This window comes from Gymnodraco acuticeps, unplaced genomic scaffold (assembly GCF_902827175.1).
Source record: "Gymnodraco acuticeps unplaced genomic scaffold, fGymAcu1.1, whole genome shotgun sequence".
Classification (NCBI taxonomy): domain Eukaryota; kingdom Metazoa; phylum Chordata; class Actinopteri; order Perciformes; family Bathydraconidae; genus Gymnodraco; species Gymnodraco acuticeps.
Window position 1 is genome coordinate 7,831,529 of NW_022992351.1, and position 22,323 is coordinate 7,853,851.

The following is a 22,323-nucleotide window of genomic DNA, read 5'->3' on the forward strand; positions in this document are numbered from 1 at the left end:
TACAGCGATGAGGAGCCCTGCGTGGCTCTGAAATGTGAAGAGGACCTAACAGATGAGATGATATGCATCACATCACCTATAGCAGCGGCTCACATGGGATTATTTAGGTTTTTTCAATTGAATTTCTACAACCAATCCACAGTGAGGGGATGTCTCAGTTCAGGAGCATCCTGGGGAAAATGTAAAATATGGGGGGATAAGAGAACAAAGTGCCTTGTTTTTCTCTTTCTGTGGAGTGGAGACGCAAGAGAGGAACAGATGGTTGTATGGGAGAGCTGAGATTCAGTCAGAAAATATTGAAGCCAGAGAGACTCGACCTTTTCACCAGCCTGCCGGTCATTTAGCAGGAATTCGGGATACCCCTTAAGGTGTTTGATTTTGTTATTTTCTTCATTATTAGCGGTTGTTTGAAACAACAGAATAACCTGCCAGCCTCGCAAAGCCAGCCCAAGCTCATAAGTTAGTTTTCCCAAAAACATACTTTGAGAAAGAGCTGCACACCTTGGTAAAATACTGGAAGTTAATGTACTTGGTTATTCATATTATTTGTTTTGCCTCTGTACTACAGTGCATTGTTTTTCAAATTAAACAGCAACTTTGATGGCTTTAATTTGAGGAGTTTTGCATATTGAGTGAACAATAGCGGGATTGTTCTGATGCGTAATCCAAAAGTTGTGGGAACATGTTTAAAACAAGAACAGTTTTCCTACAACATAAAACTGTGTCACACTGATGTTTGAAAGAGTAACGCTGGCTTTGCAAAGCTGCTTTTGTCCTGCTGCAAAATGTCTTGTCCTGAGTCCTTGTTTTCAGATGGGTGTTTCATGTCATGTATATAACGCGTGATTTTATAAAAAAATAACCTTTAGTGGTCACGATAAGAGACCCTGGTTATTCACATTACATTCTGGCCTCCTATGTCTTGAATTAACCACATAAAAGTTGAATAAAACAATTATATTTTTATTTTGTTAATGTATTTCAGGCTATTGTTAGTGCAGAGCTACACTCAGGCTGATCTGAGTCCAGATGTTTCAGGGTTAAGCATTGCTCGTCTCGGTACTTGACTTGAAAAGGAGATCACATATCACAGAATAAAGACTTTGTCCTCAGGCATATCCTTCTGTTCACACGTGCACAATGATCTGAAACACAGAAACTGTGTGTATATAATACTCTTCGCCCTTTACAGCAACAACAGAGAATTAATGTACCCCATTTTACTTGCTTAAATACTTTAAACACCCTTAAAATAGAGGAAGATATGGTTGTTAGTAACTGTTCCATTGTGATCCTTAAAGGGGCCCTGCATGCCTTTTTGGGGGTTTCTCATTCCCGTAGTGTGTTGTATAGGTTTGTGTGCATGTAAATGTCTGCAAAGGCTAAAATCCCAAAGTTTCCCTCATGCTTCTATTGGCTAGCGTTTCCAACACATTGTAACGTGATAGGCTAATGGGCGGGACGTCCATAAGCGTCTGAAAAATCACAACAGTGCCGGCAAGCTAACCAATCAGAGCAGACTGGGCTCTGGTTTCAGACAGAGGGTGAAAAGACCGGGCAGGTAGTATGAAAACAAAGCCACTTTTTGAACATTATAGCATGTAACATGTCACACTTACAATAACATTTATAAACCTGAAAATTAGCATAATAGGGCCCTTTAATTTGTATTCCGAGCCCCCTTAAAGACTATGAGGAGAGACCATTTCATTGTTAGAAACTCAGCCATAAATACGCAATGAAAATAGGACAAACATCAGATAATACTGTAGAGGAGTTGTTTTACTTTATGACGTAAAAGCTGATGATACACATTAGTCTGGTACGTTACACATGCTGAATTAGGCTTTCAAGTAGGAATCTGTTTTTAGATTACTCATCTAGACAAGGAAAACTAATAATCCAGAGATTCATGCCTGACTCATTCAAATATTGCTGACATGTTAGTTTCACCTACTGAGGAAATGATGATAATAAACAATGAATTCCTCCTCAGGCATTTGAGACCTTGAGTCAATTCACGCACATAGATTTCAAGGTTTGACCAGATATTGGACATTTGTGACTCACTGACAGTGTACATTTTGAACAACATAACAGAACTCCGCTAAAACAAATTTAATTCTTTGTGTGTGTCTTTTGACTGAAATTATGTCAGCTCCTGCAATGTATTCCTATTTATTTTTCAACACTTATGCGAGTGCTCACAAGTCTAAAACAGCTGCTGTCTGTGAAGGGAACCTACATAACCTTCTTGTAGATTAAAAACAACATGTATATTTGCTACAGCACTAACCAGTCTTTTTTCTACCACTGCCAACCGTAACAAGGTCTTCAGGTGTACTTTTACAAACTACCATGGTTTGTGGCTGCTGGGCTATCTACTTTTTTCCTTCAATATAATACTGTTGTCAGGGCAACATGTGTAATGTGCAACCAAAGGGCTCTTTCAAATATAAAACCAAAAGCAAGAGATTGTTAAGTGCATTTAAACGCATATTCAATTATTATTCCAGATTTGTTTCCATTATTTATATGTTGTCAAAAAGTATGCAGATCATTGTGTACAATGATGACAAAAAGGGTTCATGCTTATACTGGGAAGTTATTTTCTTTATAGTCAATAAACATACAGGTGAATTTAACCTGAGCTTTATATGAACTGTAAATGCACTCATGTCTTGATTGGCCAACACTGCAGATACATATGACATTTACCAACTGCATGTCAATTGTGTTTAACTAAGAATTAATGACTCATTCTAATTGTTATTACCTCTGTGACTATCCGGATGTGTTGGTTAAAATGTCAGGGAAACTGTCGCAGTGTTTGATTGACAGGTGAACAAGAAGCAGTGAAAACTAAACAACCAACATCAGAAAAAAACGAAACAAGAATTACATTTAAAATCTATTTATTTTCCCTAATGCAACCAGGACTATTCAGACCTACAAATAAATGTTTAAAGTAATTAAGATCACGTTAAAAGCCATATTACTCACATGCTTTAGGGAGAAATCTGTACATTTGCTGCACCTAGGAATACTCATCTGGCTGTTGTGGGAATCAAACCTGTTCCATTCATTACAGAACAAACCAAAACATTTAGTTAATTCAGTGTTTGAGACAACCACGCCACCAGAAAATATAATCATCTGCTGCTTATTCATCTATTCAGTTCCATTTAGACTTAACAAAAGAAGCATTGTGACAAAAACCAACACCAGAGCATCGTTGTCCCAACTGAAGGCTTTATTATTTTCTACTGTTCCACTGCCATACAAATGTCCATGGAATCACAACATGTATACAATCTGTACAGTGTGTGTAAAAAAACAAAGTGATTACAGATTCTGCTTTCTACCCATTTGTTGTATGGAAATTAAACAATATAGCTCTATCTACTTGTAGCATAAGTTCTAGTACCTTATAGATTTTGTACCAATGAAAATCAAACACCCTGTTTTGTACATTTTAATTCTTGACGATGAACCTGCTGAGATTTTTCACTGAATAAAGTCAAGAGGATAAAGTTAGGGTGGCTCTTGTGTTTGTTTACAATCATTATAAGAAGAATACAAATATAAGAACGTTCACAATAATGTTCCCTTAAAAATCCTTCATTATGACGCACATGATTCCAACATTTAGTAAACACAGCTCATAGTGTAAACACTCAGTGTAATGTTACTTCATAGTATAGAGCATAGTGCAAAGCTCAATAAGACACATTGTAATTCATTGTAGCACCCGGCTGTTTCCATCACAGCTAAAAACTAAAAAACGCATATTTAATTAAAATCAGTACTTCATGCATGAATTTAAGGACGATTTTCAGTAAAGCCGATTCTAAAATGTATATCAGTAACACACTATACATCAAAAGTAATTCAACAAACAGGCACATATAGTATTATTAATAATACTTATTGATCTTCAAAAGCTTCTTTGTAAACACGCTACATTGAGATAAAATGTATAAAGATTATTGGATACGCTTTTTTACAGTTTCAACAAGTTTTTAGTGTATAGTTGCCATAAAAAGCAATTTTAAGACACAATCATTAGCAACATATGCTAAGCTATCATTTGGAGGTTATTCAAATTAAACAGACTGCGCTGAACGGAAGGCAGCACAAAGCTGTTTGCTGTAAGACTTCATATTCAAGTGGGTCGCTGCTGTGCCAGCAACTCTGGGACAGGGGTAGAAAAAGTACTCTATTTGTCTTTTATACTGTCTTTTTATAAAGTAAAGGTAGCAATACAAAATTGTAAAAATACTCTGTTACCCTGTTACAAGTAAAAGCCCTGCATTTAAAAATCTTACTTAAGTAAAAGCACTGGCATCAAAATATAGTTAAAAAACCTTAACATTGGCTAATCACTTAAATAAATCCTGGATGTAGATGCCCTAGTTTTCAGCTTTATTAACAGTTTTAAATCAAACCTATTATGTTCTATGATCCCTTCGCTGAATTAAAACAGGTGCAACAAAAACAGCATTTCGTAGAACTGTTGAATCAGCTAGCTTCCAGGAAGGAAGAGGGATGTTACCATGGTGACGGCTGAACTCACAGAATAGATTAAACAGAAAACGTGCTGGGCTGACAGTCTGCTGATTAACAGCCAGACAAGAGTAATCATGACTCATACGACACTCTTGATGTGGCCAAAAAGATATAATCTCCGAGGCTGACGAAAAGAAGAACTTTGTTGTCAACACTTGTCTTTTTACAGGCTAAGCCCTACTGTTGTGAAATGTTTAATGTCACGTTGGTATTAACATGAAACCTAGCCCCAGGGTCATACCAGGAAAATAGAGTGTGATGATTGAAGTGTTTTATGATATGGAGGGTTAGGTTATTATTAAGCTTATAATACCATGGGTGGTTGTGTAAGCATAAGATATGTGAACTTCTCACATACCGAAACCAATTCAAAGTTGATACAGTGTTAACAAGGTATTGCCAGGCATCTTTCCCAGCAACTATTTGTTTCAACCATGAAGTGCCAGCACGCCGCTGACCTTATAAACATGAGGGAAAACTGTGATTCATGTTAGCTCAAATGTAATTAAATACATATGTCATTTTAAAAGTAAGAACATGAACTATGTAAACTGCTAACATTGACCATTTGTTTTACACCCTTATGGCTTTGAATTAAGATAGCATAGATCAGCCCTCATAATATTGTTCACCTGTGACTACACATCAAACTGACCTTGTGTGTGCACATCAGGTGCAACACACTCCCATTATTCATCTACAAGGCCGATGATCCTGACAAACAAGCTGTTTACTGCTGTGTCACCTGATTGTGTATCTTGCTGTTACCCTTCACTCTGTTCATCTTTGTGTGTCGAGTGTCGGTGGTCGGTACAACAGGAACCCCGGGGTCCGCGAGAGGAGGACGACCTCTGATGATGTCAGCAGCCTTCTCCGCCAACATGATGGTCGGAGCGTTCAGGTTGCCGTGACGATGCTGGGCATGATGGAGGCATCGATCACGCGCAAGTCTCTCCAGCCCCCATGATGCGCGTGTTGGAGTCGACCACGGCCATGGGGTCGGAGGGCGAGCCCATCTTACAGGTGCAGGACGGGTGGTAGGCGCTGTCAGCTTGCGCCGCACAAAAGCGTCAATTTCGGAGTCGGATTGGACCTCGGGACCAGGCTGGACTTTCGGGACCGCGGAATGATTCGAAGGCCTTCTGGGCAAAAATCTCTCTGGAGAGCTTGACACACTGCCTGAACTCCAACACATCAATGTCCTGAAGGGGATATAAGGTAAGTACTATGAGCAGTATTCCATTTAAAATCCAAAGACCAAGGAAACAGATTATATAAAGTACAACCATAATTAAGCAGGTCTAGACAGTACGCTCTTTTGGGAAGTTTTAGTGCCTGAATCTTACCGGTGGAGAGATAGTTTGGCTGGAGAATGGGGTGATCCAAAGGGTTGGCGCTCTTCAGCTTCATCCAGCCGATACTGGTGCTCCTCATCATTCCCACATGAACCTACAACACCAACAGAAACAGTCGTTACTGCTGGATGTTTTGGGCTCACACTTACACGCCATACTGTATGTACTGCACAGGTAGACTCCCAGGGTTTCCAAAATGGCCTTAACACCAAGTTCTGAGACTTTCCATGCCCAATTCCCTCAAATTCATATATCGGCGAATGCATGGATCAAGGTTAATTACTGTTACAACACTAAGAGTTCTTTATAAGATGAAGGAGTCTCACAGAAGGCCACAGAAATAATATCAAAATAACTTCACTCACTTTCAATCATGTCGATTTACAAAAATGTTCAGGCCCTTGATTTTTCCCTCTTAAATTGACAAAGCTTCAAGGCTTTTAAAGACCCATACTGACAGTGAGGAGAACGCAACCTTACTGTGTGAGAAAAAAACCTGACATTATTTGTGCAGCAAAACCTCCTCTGTTTTATTAGAGGAGGGTTTTTACGCAGTTTAAAAATGCACTTTCAGAAAACTCTGCAAACCGAGAAATTAGTAAAGTAAAGCAACTATTATTTGTTGCACGAACACTTTCATAACATCTAGTGGATTGTCTTCTCTACATCCCCATTATGCCATTCTCAATATTAATGTATTTGCTATCATGATTCCTGGAGACAGAAACACATTCATCAAAGAAATGCCAAAGTTATTCAATAGAAATGTAATGTTGGGATGTCTTAACTTGCTCCTCTCAGGTATTCTTCTCTGGAAAAGCTGTAAATCTGTGATCCGCATCAGCAAGCTCACTCTCAACTCTCAGGTGATTTCCAAGGAGCTCTTTTTATTAAATAAAGGTATGCAGTGCATGTGGTTTTCCCTGGAATGGCACGTGACTGTATAAACACTAAGTATGTGCTTTACGTGACGGGCTGGTTAGTCTAATATATTGTGTATGCATCACTTTATGTTATCCATGACACACTGTTGACACATACCTAACGTCACACACACCCTACTACACAGCTCCCTGTGTAATAAAAGGAAACCATAATCATAAATCCTGATAGCTGCCACACATATGCAGTGAAGTCAGCTCCCACCTTCTTACAGTACATAGACACAACCTGATATGCCTCGATCTTGGAGGCAACATCGCCCGTGGTCGATGACCTGCGATGGCAGGAAGTGAAACTGGATGTCTGGGTGTGTGACTTTTGGACCGCTGCGGATGAACCCCCGCTCTCCAAGTGGGCTGTTGCTCCATAACCTAGAGGGACAGTTGTCATGGTACTGTGAGGTTGCACACATAGCATCTGCCTTGTGTTTGTCATAAAGAGATGACAGATACTGTATGTCACACATGAGTACACCTGTGTAGATGGTGGCTCTGTCTCATCTTGTCTCGTGGTGTGTCTAATGAGTTTGGCAGCTATGTGATGCATGTGGCAAACTGGCAAACCTGCACACCACGGAAAGGACTCTTTATCTGCACTTTACGTGATGGGCTATTTCCTTTTAGTTCAAATCTGTGTTTCTGTGGTTACCTCTCCTGTTGACTGTGTCCCAGCTAAGCTGTTATCTCGTTGGTTGCGCTTTGTAAGGTCAATGGAGGACAAAGTTGAAATAATTTGAACTTGAGCTCTTTATCCTCAACAATGGCACACGGCTGCTGCAGGGAGCTTTTACTGCTGATCACTTGGGTTATGACATTTGTATCTTTGTCTTGTAAACCCTCCTCTTACAACAGATACTGTTCAAATTGAGCAGGATACATAACCCAACCAAGGTTTATTGTGTTTCTCCTGTTGCCAGTAATAACATTCATTTTCTGACTTTCTTTCTTTTGAACAAACAGAGATAATTTTAACCCATACCTGTTGATAACTGATATTTATTTTGATATATTACTTGAAATTCCGTGATATACAGTAAACCTACAAAAAAGTCACTATTTTGGCAGAAGTGTTTTGGGTACCAGTGAACATGGTGAGCCACTCCAGGCCTATCTTGACCATGTGGAAAGGTTTCTGTGCCTTGTAGAGGGAGATGGGCTGAGTGCACTGCTGCTGGACGTACAGCTCCAAATGATCCTGCAGGTTACTGCCAACGCCTGAAAAACAAGAGAGGAACAACCAGGCATTTTTCAGAAGCCTTATTATACTTTTTTAGGGTTTCACTTTCCTGTAATGTGTTAAATAGGTTTTTTATGCAGGTTTATTGTCTGCAAAGACAGGGAAGGAAAAAAAGGCTTTTTGTTACATTCACACATGTACAAATGTAAAAGTATAGGCACAATATACAAATATGAAACCTGAAATTGGCACAGCAGGGCCCCCTTTAATACAGCAGGGCCCCTTTAATACAATGCATTCCGGGGGCTAGGCTGAAAGTGTTATGAGGTGAAAATGAATCCCTCTATTCTCATGTGTATCAAAACTCTATCAAATCTATGCATCTTTAAATCTCAAATCTTTTCTTTTCCATTTCTGTTGTTTAAATAATGGCCTTTAAAATGCTTGAATGGTTTAAAAGAAAAGAAGAATATACCTGGCAAGTGCTGGACCACAGGGATGCCGTGGTGTTTCAGGTCATCAGCATTCCCCACCCCAGACAGCATGAGTAGCTGAGGGGAGTTGATGGCTCCTCCACTTAATATCACCTCTTTTTCTGCATATGCCTGAAAAAAGACAGGAGTTCACATCAATGCCTAGCGGCTATATGCTTTGATATATATATAGAAATTGTATTCATTGGATAAACCCCTTGAGATGCACCATCTCGTTTTCAAGGGGGTCCCGACAATAGCAACAACTTACAGACTTACATAAACAAAAAGACTAAATGCAAAACATGACACACAAGACAAACCACATACAGTCTGTTCAGCGAAATTTCAAGCAATACACACAATCATTACAATTTGAGACAGTCAAGCAAACCAGTTTCATCAATATCAGTTATAACAAGTACAGACCAGTTTAAAGTGAGATAACAATGCATGTTTCAACATACCCAATGATGCAAGAGATCTAATAGCAGCAGGTAAAGTATTCCAGTCAGTTGGGGCTTTAAACATGAACACTCTTCTGCCAATCAATTTGTTTTGCAGAGGGGACAGAGAAATAAATCTGAACAGAATGTCTAAACTTGATGAATTGGTGAGTAGGGTACAAATACTGCTTTAAATAAGGGGGATAGTTAAGATAAATGCATTTAAATATCAGCTGAAGCCAATGCATGTGTCTTCTTACATTTAAAGAAAGCCATTTAAGTTGGTTATACATTGTGCAGTGGTGTGTACGAAAAGGACAACCAAGAACAAATCTGCATAGTCTGTTGTAGGCTATGTTGAGTGGAGCAAGATCTGATTTATGTGCATTTTGGTAGACAACATCACAATAGTCCATAATCGGAAGAATAAGTTGAGAAGCAATTATCTTTCGGACACTGAGCGTAAAACAATTGCGAGAGCGGTGTAAAACACTGATTCCGTAATTTACTTTTTGTATTACATGCTTTATATGTAGTTTAAATGAAAGTTCAGAGTCTAGCCATACACCAAGATATTTAAAGCTATCAACTTTATGCAGAGAAGTGCCATCCTTACATGTTATTACTACATTAGGTTTGGATTTGAGCTTCTGCCTGGTACCAAAGACCATGGTATAAGATTTTGTTTTGTTAAGCAGTAGTTTATTGTGTGATAGCCAGTCCTGTAAGATATTAAAATCCGATTGGAGAGAGATCTGAATTTGTGAAAAATCTGATTGGATGTAATATATGACAGTGTCATCAGCTATAAAGGTGAGTACAACAATTAATGAGACAAGAAGATAAATCATTTATGTAAATAGAGAACAGAAGTGGGCCCAGAGTTGATCCTTGGGGTACACCCTTTTGTTGGATCAACAGGTCAGACTGTTTTCCATTAACAACCACACATTGCTTTCTACTGTGAAGGTACGAGTTAAACCATAACACTGTATTATTAGAAAGGCCAATGCCGGTGAAGTTTATCCAAGAGCAGATATCGATCAACGAAATCAAAGGCTTTTGTCAAGTCCATAAAATGGCACCTGTGAGTTCACCATCATCTGCAGCAGAGTACAAGTCATTTGTAAATTTAGTAGGGCAGTTGTTGTGGAGTGATTAGGCCTGAAACCAGATTGAACCGGAGATAACATATTATAAGTATTGAAGGATAATGTGACAGTTGATTATAAATTATTTTCTCCAAAACTTTGGAAATAGAACAGATTATAGAAATTGGTCTATAATATTTGTATCAAGTAAATCACCACCTTTATGCAGTGGAATGATGCGTGCACATTTCCAAAATAGTCGGGCAACTCACAGGTGGACAAAGACAGGTTGAACAAATCAGCAAGTGGGTATAAACTTGATAATAAATGCTAACGTAACATGTTATCATTTTGACAACAAAATTACGGTAACGACATTGTAATGTGAACCCCATGACGACATGAGTCAAAGAGCAGGGGCGATCTAGACAAATATTCTGGTCTTGGTGGCAAGAGAGTGGCAGGAGATTTTGAGGGGTGGCATCCCCTGGCAGAAGTATGTGCTGATTTAAATCACAGTCATATCAACCAATTAGGGGTGTAACGGTACACGTACCCGTACCGAAATTATTCGGTACGGGCCCATCGGTTCGGTACACGTGATGTACCGAAGTGTACCGAAGTGTACCAAATGAATATAGCGTTAAACGTAAAAAATTGAGAACATGAACAACTTTCTAGAAGTAATCTCAGGTGCTGCGTCGCAGCATTCAGAGTAATTTGCTCAACATTGGGTTTCAACGCGTCATAGAGACGACCAAGTCATTTAATTGGACGAGAGGCATACTATGAGAACTGGTCAGAGGGATGTGTTCAAATGTAGTCAGTAATTTGAGGAACTGTCGAAATGGCGAACGCAGATAAAAGTTGAGCTCGAAAATCCTCCAGCATCATTGAAGTCTCCGGTTTGGGAACATTTTGGTTTCGCAGTTACGTACAAGGATTTTCAGTTTCAGTTTTTTATGATTAGTTGGTTGGGGGCGGGGGAGACCTTAGAGAAGGTTCTGACTGGACTGACTGGTTGCTACGTCTGGTTGCTTGGAGCTGAGTTGGTATAACCCTGAATTAGATTAGAACATTTTTAGAAATATGAGGAATAACCTCTTGGTTTTATAAACCGTTTTGTAATTACTTCTTCATCCATTTTTGGATCTCTGCTGGGTTTCTTTAAAACCCTAAACCCCCCCCTTGGGCTTGGTCCCTCCCCTCTCCCCTCTGCGGATCTAAGGTCCAGTAGAGGGGATGGGGCACAGAGTCGCTTATCCAGGCGGGGGAGTGCATCTGACGAAGAGATAGGTTGTTGTGCTCTCTATCTCTGTTTCTTATCCTACATTTTCACCCTGGACTAGAGGGAAAGCGTTCTTGGAGGCCTTTTCAGCTCTGTTTCTTACTGTATTCTTCCTACCCCGTTTACCTTGAACTATTCTAGGAGAGTGTGTTGACATTGACTCGTTGGGCCTTTCCTCCTGTACTTGTTTGTTCCCCAGTTCTTTCCTTTAACTGAATCTAGGATAGGGCATTTAGGCCTCTCTACTTCCTTCTTTTGATTAGTTTAGTTTTTCACCACCCTTTCCCTTGAACTAATTTACACGGGAGAGTGCATTTACGTAGTCACGTTGTGCCTCTCGGCGTATACTTTGACTTTCTGTCTCTTTGGAGAGTGCTAGTACGTTGGATACGTTGGGCCTTTTCACTGTTGTCCCTCTTCACTAGTATCCCATGTCCCCTCTTAATAATTTGGGTCTTCATAATTTCCACCCTATTCTAAGGGGAAGCACGATGGTGCCTTTTCATTTCAATTTCTGGCTTTGTGTTTCTTCACCTCTTACTCATTTAATATTTAGGAGAGTGCATTTACGTAGTCACGTTCTGCCTCTCTTCCTCTGTTTCTGGCTGTTCTTTTCATACCCTTGTTTCTCTGAGAAGAGAAGAAATACTATTCTAAAAAGGAGCTGACACATGGTGTCTCTTCACTTGTACACTTGAGGGGTCAGAGTTCATATGGTGAGGGATTCCATGAGCGGTATGCGCCGGCCTGTGCCTTACCTTGGACTTCTAATAGAACTGCTCGGGTCTTGATAGATTGAGTGGGGAAGTTCATGAGATCTTTCTAGAGGGTTATCAAGAATAACTTTTATCCAATGACCTTTTCCCTCTCTGTCTGTGTCCGTGTATTCTCTTGTTCCGATTAACCCAGCCAAATCTTTTTTTCTTTTTTTCTTGTTTTGTATCTATATCTACGCCGGGATCCGGAGTCGAGGCTGATCCTCTTGCTGTAGTCCTGTGTCTTGGATCCTCTATCCGAGTTCTGGATTAAGTCGTGGACTTCGGGTCGTGCTGAAACCTGTCTCTGCGGTCCAGCCTTGGGTCTCGTCATGCTGCTTCCCTGATGGCTTCCACAGGATTGTAGCTGACATCCTCGTGGATTCATGTTCTTATTACAGACACATGCATTTCCTAACATTCGGTCTATATGCTATAAATGTATTATCTCTTCGATTTACACACGGCATCTATTGCACATCTGTCCGTCCTGGGAGAGGGATCCCTCCTCTGTTGCTCTCCCTGAGGTTTCTCCCATTTTTCCCCTTTAAACTGTGGGGTTTTTTCTGGAAGTTTTTCCTTGTACGATGTGAGGGTCTAAGGATAGAGGGTGTCGTTTTTTCTCATACTGATATTCTGAACAATCTGTGCTGTTTGTATTTGCTGTAAAGTGTCCTACTGTAGGCTAATTTTATTATATGTACAGCACTTGCACTGGCACTGGCTTGACCAAAAATCGTTTATCAATGTGCTATATAAATAAAACTTGATTTGATTTGATTTGATGGATGACGGACAAAGACAGGTGTGACCAAACCAAAGCTGTTTGTCGGCATTGTTCAACTAAAATGGGTTACGCGGGCTGGCAATATATCAAACTTGTACACTCATTTGAAAAGGCATCACCCAAATGTGAATATCACCGGTACCAAAAGAAAAAAGACTGAAGTGCAAACCCACACTCCCACTAGCATTTAAGCCTCCACCACTCGCAAAAAGTTTAGACCGAGCCAAAGCTATTACAAACGCCAAATATCCTTATGGTTGCCGTGTTAGCAACCTAGCTGTATACCTGGCTGTATCTGCTACCTCTGTCTCTAGAGAGAGGGTGTTTCTCCACAGCAGGAGACATTGTTAGTGCCAGCAGATCTGCCCTTTGGGCAAGCAATGTGGACAAGGTTAATTTTTTCTTTAAAAAAAAAACCATGAAAATACAATGACAAGCAAGTCATAATGTCAAACTGGGTGCTTAGGTACTAGTACAGTACAGTACAGTTAAAATACAGATTATTTCAGTTCATCGAAATGCTGCACCTTAATGTTCATTTTATTATATTTTGTATTTATTTGAGTGAATATTCACAGTTTAATAATAATTAAAAACCCAAAAATAATAGTTTATGTTTTGTGAGTACTAATACAGTAAAGTTCAAATACAGATTATTTCAGTTCATCGAAAATGCTGCACCTTAATGTTTATTTTATTATTTTGTATTTATTTGAATACATTATTCACAGTTTAATAATAATAAAAAAATATATATATATATTTTATGTTTTGTGAAAAAAAATTCTGCTGTACCGAAAACGTACCGAACCGTGACCTAAAAACCGAGGTACGTACAATCACTGTTATGATTCACATATTAATTTATTATTGAATAAACTATATTTTTTGGAGGAGTTAATGATGAATGTTCCTCAAGATGCTTGCTCACCCTCCTTCAAATTTGAAAAACAAGTAATTATATCATTATTGATATACAGTTACAACCTTGACTTTACATCAGAAAGAACAAACATTAAAGAAGTGACTAACTGCATCAGTTAGGGTTAAAAAACGTGTATTCAGCTAAAACATATACATCGCTGCAATAAGTTATTATTCCAGTGGAAAGTTTCTTACCTACTGGCCTAGTTAAATCAAAGTGGTTACTTTTTTTGGCTGGGCAGTGTAGTTTTACCACACCGTCCTTATTTTACTTTCTCAGGACTTAAAACTGTTTTTTGGGGGCAGACCCCCACAAAGAAACATATATATACCACCATACAAGGTCATCATCTAACAGTTTTGTATGCTCATCAGTGAGCAGAGCATCAAGTTGGCATGTCTATTACAGCTGAATGCGGCGATTACTATTTTGTTCAGCAAAACGCCTCACAAACTTATTAAGATCAACAGCTGTAGTGCGTTTTGATTCAATGCTGAGTACAGCCAAACTTGACATTCTATTCTCTGTCATTGTAGACCGCAACTACCTAATTCCTTCCGTCTACTTGAGTCCGAAATGCTTCTCGTTTTGCGCCGTCCCCCCCGTTCAATTGAATTCACCGCCAATCATATTTCCACGCTCGCGCCAGGGCCGGGGGAGGGGTTACAAGACTCGCGTCTTGTGCTGCATTCAGTGCACTCGGACATTAGAGATTTTCTCTCATAAATGTCCGATGAGCCACAAACTTTTCTTTCAAAACAAAGATGCCAACTGGGGGTGGCAGCTGGGGGTGGCAAGGCTATTGTTTAGGGTGGCAGTGGCCACCCCATGCCACCCCGGTAAATCCGCCCCTGTCAAAGAGTCAAAGTGATGAGATTATCTCTCTGGGGAACATGAGGGTTTGAACAATGAATAACTGGATGAGTGAGTGCAAGCTGAAAAGTCAGGAGATAATTGAAGCCATTATGAGGCATCCAATGGGCAACGCAGAAATCTGTGCCAATTGTTCCAAAAATGGTTCTTTATGAATGATTTGTAATTGTATCGATCGTACCCTTTTCTTTTGTCCATCCTGTGTGTACTCCACGCCAACGGCTCGGTTGCCATCAAACAGGATCTTGGTGGTCAGGCAGCAAACCTCTGTCGTCAGGTTGGGCCGACCCAGGGCGGGCCTCAGGTAGGCGCTGGCTGTGCTCCATCTCTTTCCTGGACAGATTTGGGCAGTGAGATGTAGGCAATATTTAAGTGTTGGTTTATTAAAGATGTATAAATACAAGTTCCTTTTCCCTCTAACCTTTATGAACGGTCATGTCCATCCAGCCCAGGCCCTCCTGTTGCTCTCCGTTCAAGTCGTCAGTGAAGGGGTATCCTGCCTGCTGCCCCGCCTCAATAAAGGCTTTATGCAGGGGGTGGTCGGTCTTCCCTCTTGACACGTGAAGAGGTCCACTGCCTCCCCGGTACCTACAGTACAGGGTCACATAAGAAACACAAATGTTATGATGATAAAAGTTACTGTTCAAAATGAAATCCATTGATTTGGTCTGTCAGGTGTTTTATCTTCATTACTTTTAATTAAAATAGATTATATTAGGTGCTTTTCATGCCGTATTCTGTTTGTGAGGTAGAATGCTTTTTAGATATGTAGAAACCAAAATCATTAGTTATGATACAGGTTTTTTTCATTTTAAAAATACAATGAAATAGATGCTTTTGGCCCGTGGAACAACATTAATTTATAGTTGTATCCCTCTTAGAAAAAGGTATGTGCCTCCTGATGTATGGCAATAGTTTTGAGATTTGACACATAAAAGTAGAATAATGTCAAAATGTGCACGACCTGAACTTCCAATTCCTGCATGTGAATAAGAATACGATGCAAGGAAATGTACCAAAAATAAATATCTTTGGACATCAAGGCTTAAGTAATCTAATGCCAGACGAATGATGGAAAAAGTTAAGCCATTACATTTATAGATTTTTTTAATACAATTTAAAGTGTTTTGAATTAGTGGTAATTAAAGTTTAAAAGTCTCAAAAATGCTACAACTACTGTCACAAACTGGATGAATGTGAAGTATTTTGTTAAAGGAGGATGAAGGCGTAATTAAGGAGCACTATTGGAGTGACTTTGATGGTTATTGGACTCAGGATTAATTCATTTGGATTCCCGCTTATTAAAGGACGGCGCGTGTGGGAAAGTGGAAACAATTCACAAAGGGATTAAACTGTTTAAAACACATGCTCAAAGTAAGCCGGATTTTGCCGATGTGTTTATGTGGATTCAAAAGTCGTAAATAATCTACAAAATGGAGGAGACCGATCTGATCGGAGCAACTGTGACAAATAATCCAACTGAAACCGGCATGGACAATATGTTTTAAAAATGCGCTTATCCAGACAAGCCTGGTTTGGACACTTTATGGGCAGAAGAAACATTTATATTAAAGAAAGAATTATACATTTCTGTCTTTTTATGCCTTTAATAGCGACTAACTTGAATTTTATTAAAATTAATTAATCAATTTTTTAAATTTTTTTATTGTAATGTAGAGACAAGGCTTTTAGTGACAATCATATGATATTTGGCCTCAAATCATTTGAGGCCGGGGGCCCTTCTCACTTCGGTTAAATTAATTCCTTGCGTCCCTCACTTGTGTCGTTTCCCTGTGACTAGTCCCTCTCACCAGGGAAGCAAGGAGAGACGCAAGGAAACCACGAGAAGCAGGGAAATGAGTTTTAAGAGCAATGGGACGTCCTTTCCTCCGGAGCGTCACGTGAAGCGATGTCCGTTTGTGATGACGCCACACAGCTGATCGTCTGACAGCAGCTCTGTCCCCGTTATTTCCACACTCACCCCCGCCTCTGTTCGCACACATTTACTGACACAAACATTTGTATCATCTGTTGTAGACCCAAATAAATAAAATAAAATAAGAACTCATTCTCAAAAAAGATAAACGCCATTCTTAAAATGTATAAACGAACATTAGTTGGATTAATATTGATTAGAGTGCACAATAGAAATACAATAATTGAGAGAAGAAAAAGAGATATGTTATCTATCAAAACCCAGTTAGATTAACATTCATTGGATTGCACACTTTGTGTGTTTGTGTGGATATGTAGCACATTAACATTTTAATAGTACTTAATGACTGACTGAATGGAAATGACAATAAATGAAAATGTAAAACGAAAAAAGCGATCATGAAAATGTTTCCAAAAAATGAATAAAATGATTTTTGACCACTTTGTTGATCAGATATATCACATATTTGTAACTAAATGAAACATTAATTGAAACAAAACACGGTATAAACTGAGGAGTGACTCCCGTGAGGTTCATGTATTTTCTTCACTCCGCTGGGAAACTGCTCTCATGTCAAGAAGCATCAGATCAGTGCATGCACTGCATCGTCCAATCAGTGAGCGATACACAGTAAGCGGGCAGGGCGAGTGTCTGAGGATTTCATCGAAGGATGGTCTGGTGGTTCCTCGGTTATAGCTCCTCCATTATCGCTCCTCGCTCCTCCGGCAAAAATAAGGCCATTGGGACGCTACTCAAGATGGCGCAGACAAATCAACTTCCGGTGAGACCGAGACCAAGGAGCGAGGAAATGAAAAATAAAAGAAGTGAGAAGGGCCCCTGGGCCAGGTTGGGATTTATTTTTAAATATTGAAGTTAAAAGCATCAATCTGGTGCACTTTGAGAGCAAAATGAAGAGATCTATGGATACATCTCTGATCACCCATATGAAACAGAACTGTAAGCAGATTTTATTTTTCTTTATGGATATTTTACAACTCACTTTTAAACTGTATTCTTGTTTTACTGTCATATAGTATTTCATAACTGTTTTATTACTATAATGATCATATGAAGGTGTGCCAATAATCTTTTACATAATAATTGCATTCACTGAACACGGGAAATTACAATCCTGCCGTCCTCTAGTGTCATGATGAGGTTCAGGTAAAGCACGGTTAATGTATTATTCAGGGTGATTCAGAAATTATCACATGACTTGAAGTCATATCTGATTTCAGATGTGGGAAGTTACCAAGTACACGTATTCAAGTAGGCTACTGTACTTAAAGGTGGGGTAGGTCATTTTGGAGAAACCGGCTCGAGATACACTTTTTGTTATATTCCATGGAATGCTCTTAACATCCCGATAGCAATGAATATCTTAAGTGCTTTGACAATAAATCCATAAACAAATGTCATCTGTGGAATGTAGTAGTACTGTAAAAAGCACGACCAATCATTTTAGCCGGGCCGGCTAAAATAACTGGATGGCCTACCTGCCTGTCAGCCTTCCATCTGTGCACAAACTTATCTTGTGCCCTCATTGGTCATGTGCGCGTTTGTGTGTGTTGGAGGAGGGGCTCTGTAAGGAAGTGGCAGATTTTTTCCGGCTGTGTATTTTCAAATTCAAACGCACTCGAGCTGGTTTCTCCAAAATTACCTACCCACCTTTAAGTACCATTTTGAGATATTTGTACTTTACTTGACTTTGATCTACTTTGTAAAATTAGCTGCACCTTTACCAGCTCTGATAACACTTTAATGATCAATCATTACAAAACATATCATATATACTATTCTGAAATGGACCAATCTGCACAATGACTACTTTAACTATATTTTGATGATAATACTTTTCTAATTTTACTTGAGTAACATTTTGAATGCTGGACTTTTACTGTAACAGAGTATTCTACGGAGCACCCTAGGGGACATGGAGAAGAAAAAAAAAATGTTTGGAAAAAATGACACCGTGCTGGGCAGAGATGGGGTCGTTACTAAAAAAAAGTAATATATTACATATTACTTTAAAAAAAAGTAATATATTACACTACTTCGTTACTCTCTACATAAAGTAACTCGTTACTTTACTCACAGGGCCGGCCCGCCCCTACCTACAGGCAGATCACACAGACGGCTGCGCACCTACAGTGTGCGCGCGCCACAGTTTTGCCTCTACTAAAAATAAAACTTCAAACATCGCAAAATAAACTGGTCAGACTACTGCTTGACCTTTCATCTAGAACCCACCTCACCTCTGCCCACTTTGACAACCTAGGATGGCTTAGAGTAGACGACAGAGTACAGCTACTTGCAATGGGCCTGGTCTACAAGATCCACTACACCTCTATGGTACCCATGTACATGTCAAAATTCTTCCCAAAGGTCAAGGAATACCATGATCATAACACCAGAGGGAGCTCCACAAATCATGTGAAACCCAGATTTGGCACAAAAAAGGGGGAATACACGTTTCGCAATTATGCCACATCAAGGTGGAACGCTCTTCCCACAACTGTAAAGGAAAGTAAAACTATACTTACCTTCAAAACCTCTCTTAAAGAGCACCTTCGGGGGAGAGCATTGCAAAACTGGCCCCGGTAATGGTACAAATCTCAACCTGTCGTTCAATGGACAGCTTCCCCCCCCCCCCCCCCCCCCCCCCCCCCCCATCTATGTATATACTCGCATTTTATACTCTGTTACTAACTGTATATCTGTAGACTTGGTATGTCTTAAATGTCCGGTTAGGATGTATTAGAACGAAATCTAAAATGAAAATTGTAAATAAGCAATCTGTATGTAAAAAACCACCTGTATGTAAATTGTAAATAAGCCATCTGTATGTCAAATATGTCTTATATGTCTTAAATGACATGATGAATTGGAAATGGGGGACCCTGATGTAAACAAGACGAAAGTCTTTCTCTGGTCTGCATCCCCTTAACAATTGTATGTTTTGAGCTGTACTGTACTGTACCCAATATACAAGCTGTTAATAAACTTTTCAATCAATCAATCAATCAATCTGCGAGACTCCACTTGCACCCCCAATTACTATTGCATTAAGGAAGACATAACACAAGTCTTTCTTTTTATATGCTCTAAAATAGGCTACCAGCCACACAACAAGCTAACAGTCTGTGAAACGTCAAGACACTAATTAATTAAACCAGTTAAAGACGCATTATTCTTATCATTCTTTATGAGCGCATAACGGTAAGGTATCTAATTACTTATTTATTTAGTATTCCATAACTTAGTAACAGAGATGGTCAAACTAAAGTGGTAGAGACATGGCAGAATTCCTACAATGAAGCGGGGCATTGAACTGTTCACCCGTGAGAGGGCGATCAACAAAAGAGAGCGAGCGGCCCCATTGAGGGAGTTTACAGATGAAAAGACTCAGCCATGTTTATGCAGCACTGCACGTGGAGATGTGGTCTCGCAAATCGCGCAGATTACATTGGCCTACATGTATATAAACCTGCGGCGGAAACCCCTCTTGTCTGTCAGTGAGTGTGATTATTTTATAAAAGTAACGAAGTAACGCGTGTCGGGGCAATGTTAGTAACTGTAGTGTGATTATTGAATTATAAAAGTAACGCGTTACACTACTCCGTTGCCGTCACAAGTAATATTGTAACGCGTTACTCCCAACTCTGGTGCTGGGGATGAAACTCTCCAATTGGCTCCGCAAAACTTTTTAGTTTTTTTGTGTCAGTTTTACGTCGTCACTTCTATTCACATATTTCATCATTGTTCCACAATGTTTATCATCATGAAATTAATATCTATATATTTTATACTATACTTGCACTGCTTACCGTTTTCATACTTTATATATCTTAGCATATTCATACACACTGTTCATACTGCTCACAGGCTACTGTGTATATCTAGTGTATTCATACCCCTCACTGTTTATCCATCAATTCATTATATATTTTATTCTGTAGATTGTGTACATTACTTTTCACTTTACTGCTTTTTGCACTCCTGGTTAGAAGCTAAACTGCATTTCGTTGTCTCAGTACCTGTAATATGTGCAATAACAATAAAGTTGAATCTAATCTTGAGCAGGAACAAATGTATTTACTTAGTACATATCTGACATTAACGATTAAACACATTTGTGCATTCTTTATAAATGAAAACCGAGTCAAGCCGATTCCGAGCTGTCCGACTTCAGACGAGCCTTTTGAGACCTCCCCCGGCTGCAATCGGCTATTCTCGTCTACTTTCGAGGCGAGCTGCAGCTCATCTCAAACAAGCCTAGTTACCGTCACACGTAAACCAAACTACAGACAACCTAATTATCTTTTACAATAACACCTGGAAAAATGCATGGCTTTTCTGATATCTACTTCCCTGTTCTATTTGTTTCCAGACCACACAAGTCTTTATTATTCATTTGCATGTGCCAAAGTTAGATCTGACGCATTAAATGTAACCTTTGAAACTCATGCGACCAGGTTCTGCTTGACGAGGGATCTTTGTGCCTCTGCACATTTCCTTTAAATGAGTCTGTGGGACTGAAGCATTAGCACTGCCAGAGTTAGGGCTCCCTACTATCCATGTTTATACATCAAAAAAATAAAATGTGTACGGGCGGAGGGACGGGCGAGGGAGTTTTGTACCTGTTTTCTCCCAGCTCATGACACTGAGCTTTCCTAAAGTAAGGCAGACAGTGTTCGTAGTCCCAGCCCTCGGCCCCCTCCCTCTGCCAGCGGTTGTAGTCTTCAGCGTGTCCGCGGATGTACACCATGGCGTTAAGTGAAGAGGACCCGCCCCAGACGCGGCCCCTCGGCCAGTACAACACCCGGTTGTCCATGTTAGCCTGATGTTCAGTGTGGTAGTACCAGTTATACCTGAGGAGAAACGTGAAGAAATAAAGAATGCCATCAAAATGGAACCAGTTTAATAACATGTTACTATATTGAGAAAGTTATCAAAATGCTGCATTGATCACCAATGTGACACCTAGATGATTTGTTAAAATTACTTGTCCATTTTTTATTTATTCAAGCAATGTTATAAATGCATATTTGCCTTATTGTGCATTTTTTTTTTTTATTCAGTAATAACTTTTTTTCTTCTGGAATGGACCGATTTTCCGCTTTCATATTTACTAAACTGTTAGTTGAGAAAACTGTATAACATAATTTTGCAAAAAAGTATTTTAAAGGACTGATGTTTTGGTTAAAAAGGAAATCATATCAAGTCAAAAAGTGGCATGTTTTCTACCTTTGTGTTGAATTTACTCATGTTTGCACACGCTTAAAAAGAAAAAAAAGAGTGTAGTAATTAGGGATGTAACGATACCAAAAACTCACGGTGCGATAATATCGCAATAACAAGTCCACGGTACGGTATTTATCGCGATATTGAATAATAAAGAAGAAACAAAAAAAAAAATTTTTTCAATACAATTTTTTCATTATTACATAATAAATCTGATTTGTACAGCATTTTAGTAGGATAGCAGTATTTTAAAGTGTCAAAAACAAAGTGACAGTAACAGACTGGAACAAGAAAACCAGTGTTTTTGTACCTATAGTAGGCCTACTACCAAACAAAGTAGGCATTTTCTTTGTGCCACTGCATCTCACAAATAAACAAGGACATTTAATAATCAGACCCTGCAATAAAATAAATCAAGTTTCACTTTAGTTTTTCAAGTAACTCAACTCAAACTCACTAGTCA

General features: G+C 39.3%; 2 protein-coding genes across 2 annotated transcripts in view; one reads left to right on the forward strand and one right to left on the reverse strand.

Annotated features, from left to right (window-relative positions):
* The window catches only part of cacna1db (calcium channel, voltage-dependent, L type, alpha 1D subunit, b), a 143,125-nt gene extending 139,588 nt beyond the window's left edge, over positions 1 to 3,537 (forward strand). The window contains 1 exon segment of the mRNA XM_034209119.1: positions 1 to 3,537. Coding sequence (XP_034065010.1) covers positions 1 to 279 — 279 coding nt within the window. The 3' untranslated portion in view covers positions 280 to 3,537.
* chdh (choline dehydrogenase) overlaps positions 3,241 to 22,323 on the reverse strand; it is a 22,515-nt gene continuing 3,432 nt past the window's right edge. Inside the window, 14 exon segments of the mRNA XM_034209114.1 lie at positions 3,241 to 5,478; positions 5,481 to 5,523; positions 5,526 to 5,620; positions 5,623 to 5,680; positions 5,682 to 5,770; positions 5,916 to 6,018; positions 7,095 to 7,121; positions 7,123 to 7,208; positions 7,211 to 7,237; positions 7,946 to 8,080; positions 8,518 to 8,647; positions 14,862 to 15,013; positions 15,102 to 15,268; positions 21,257 to 21,487. Coding sequence (XP_034065005.1) covers positions 5,300 to 5,478; positions 5,481 to 5,523; positions 5,526 to 5,620; positions 5,623 to 5,680; positions 5,682 to 5,770; positions 5,916 to 6,018; positions 7,095 to 7,121; positions 7,123 to 7,208; positions 7,211 to 7,237; positions 7,946 to 8,080; positions 8,518 to 8,647; positions 14,862 to 15,013; positions 15,102 to 15,268; positions 21,257 to 21,487 — 1,522 coding nt within the window. The 3' untranslated portion in view covers positions 3,241 to 5,299.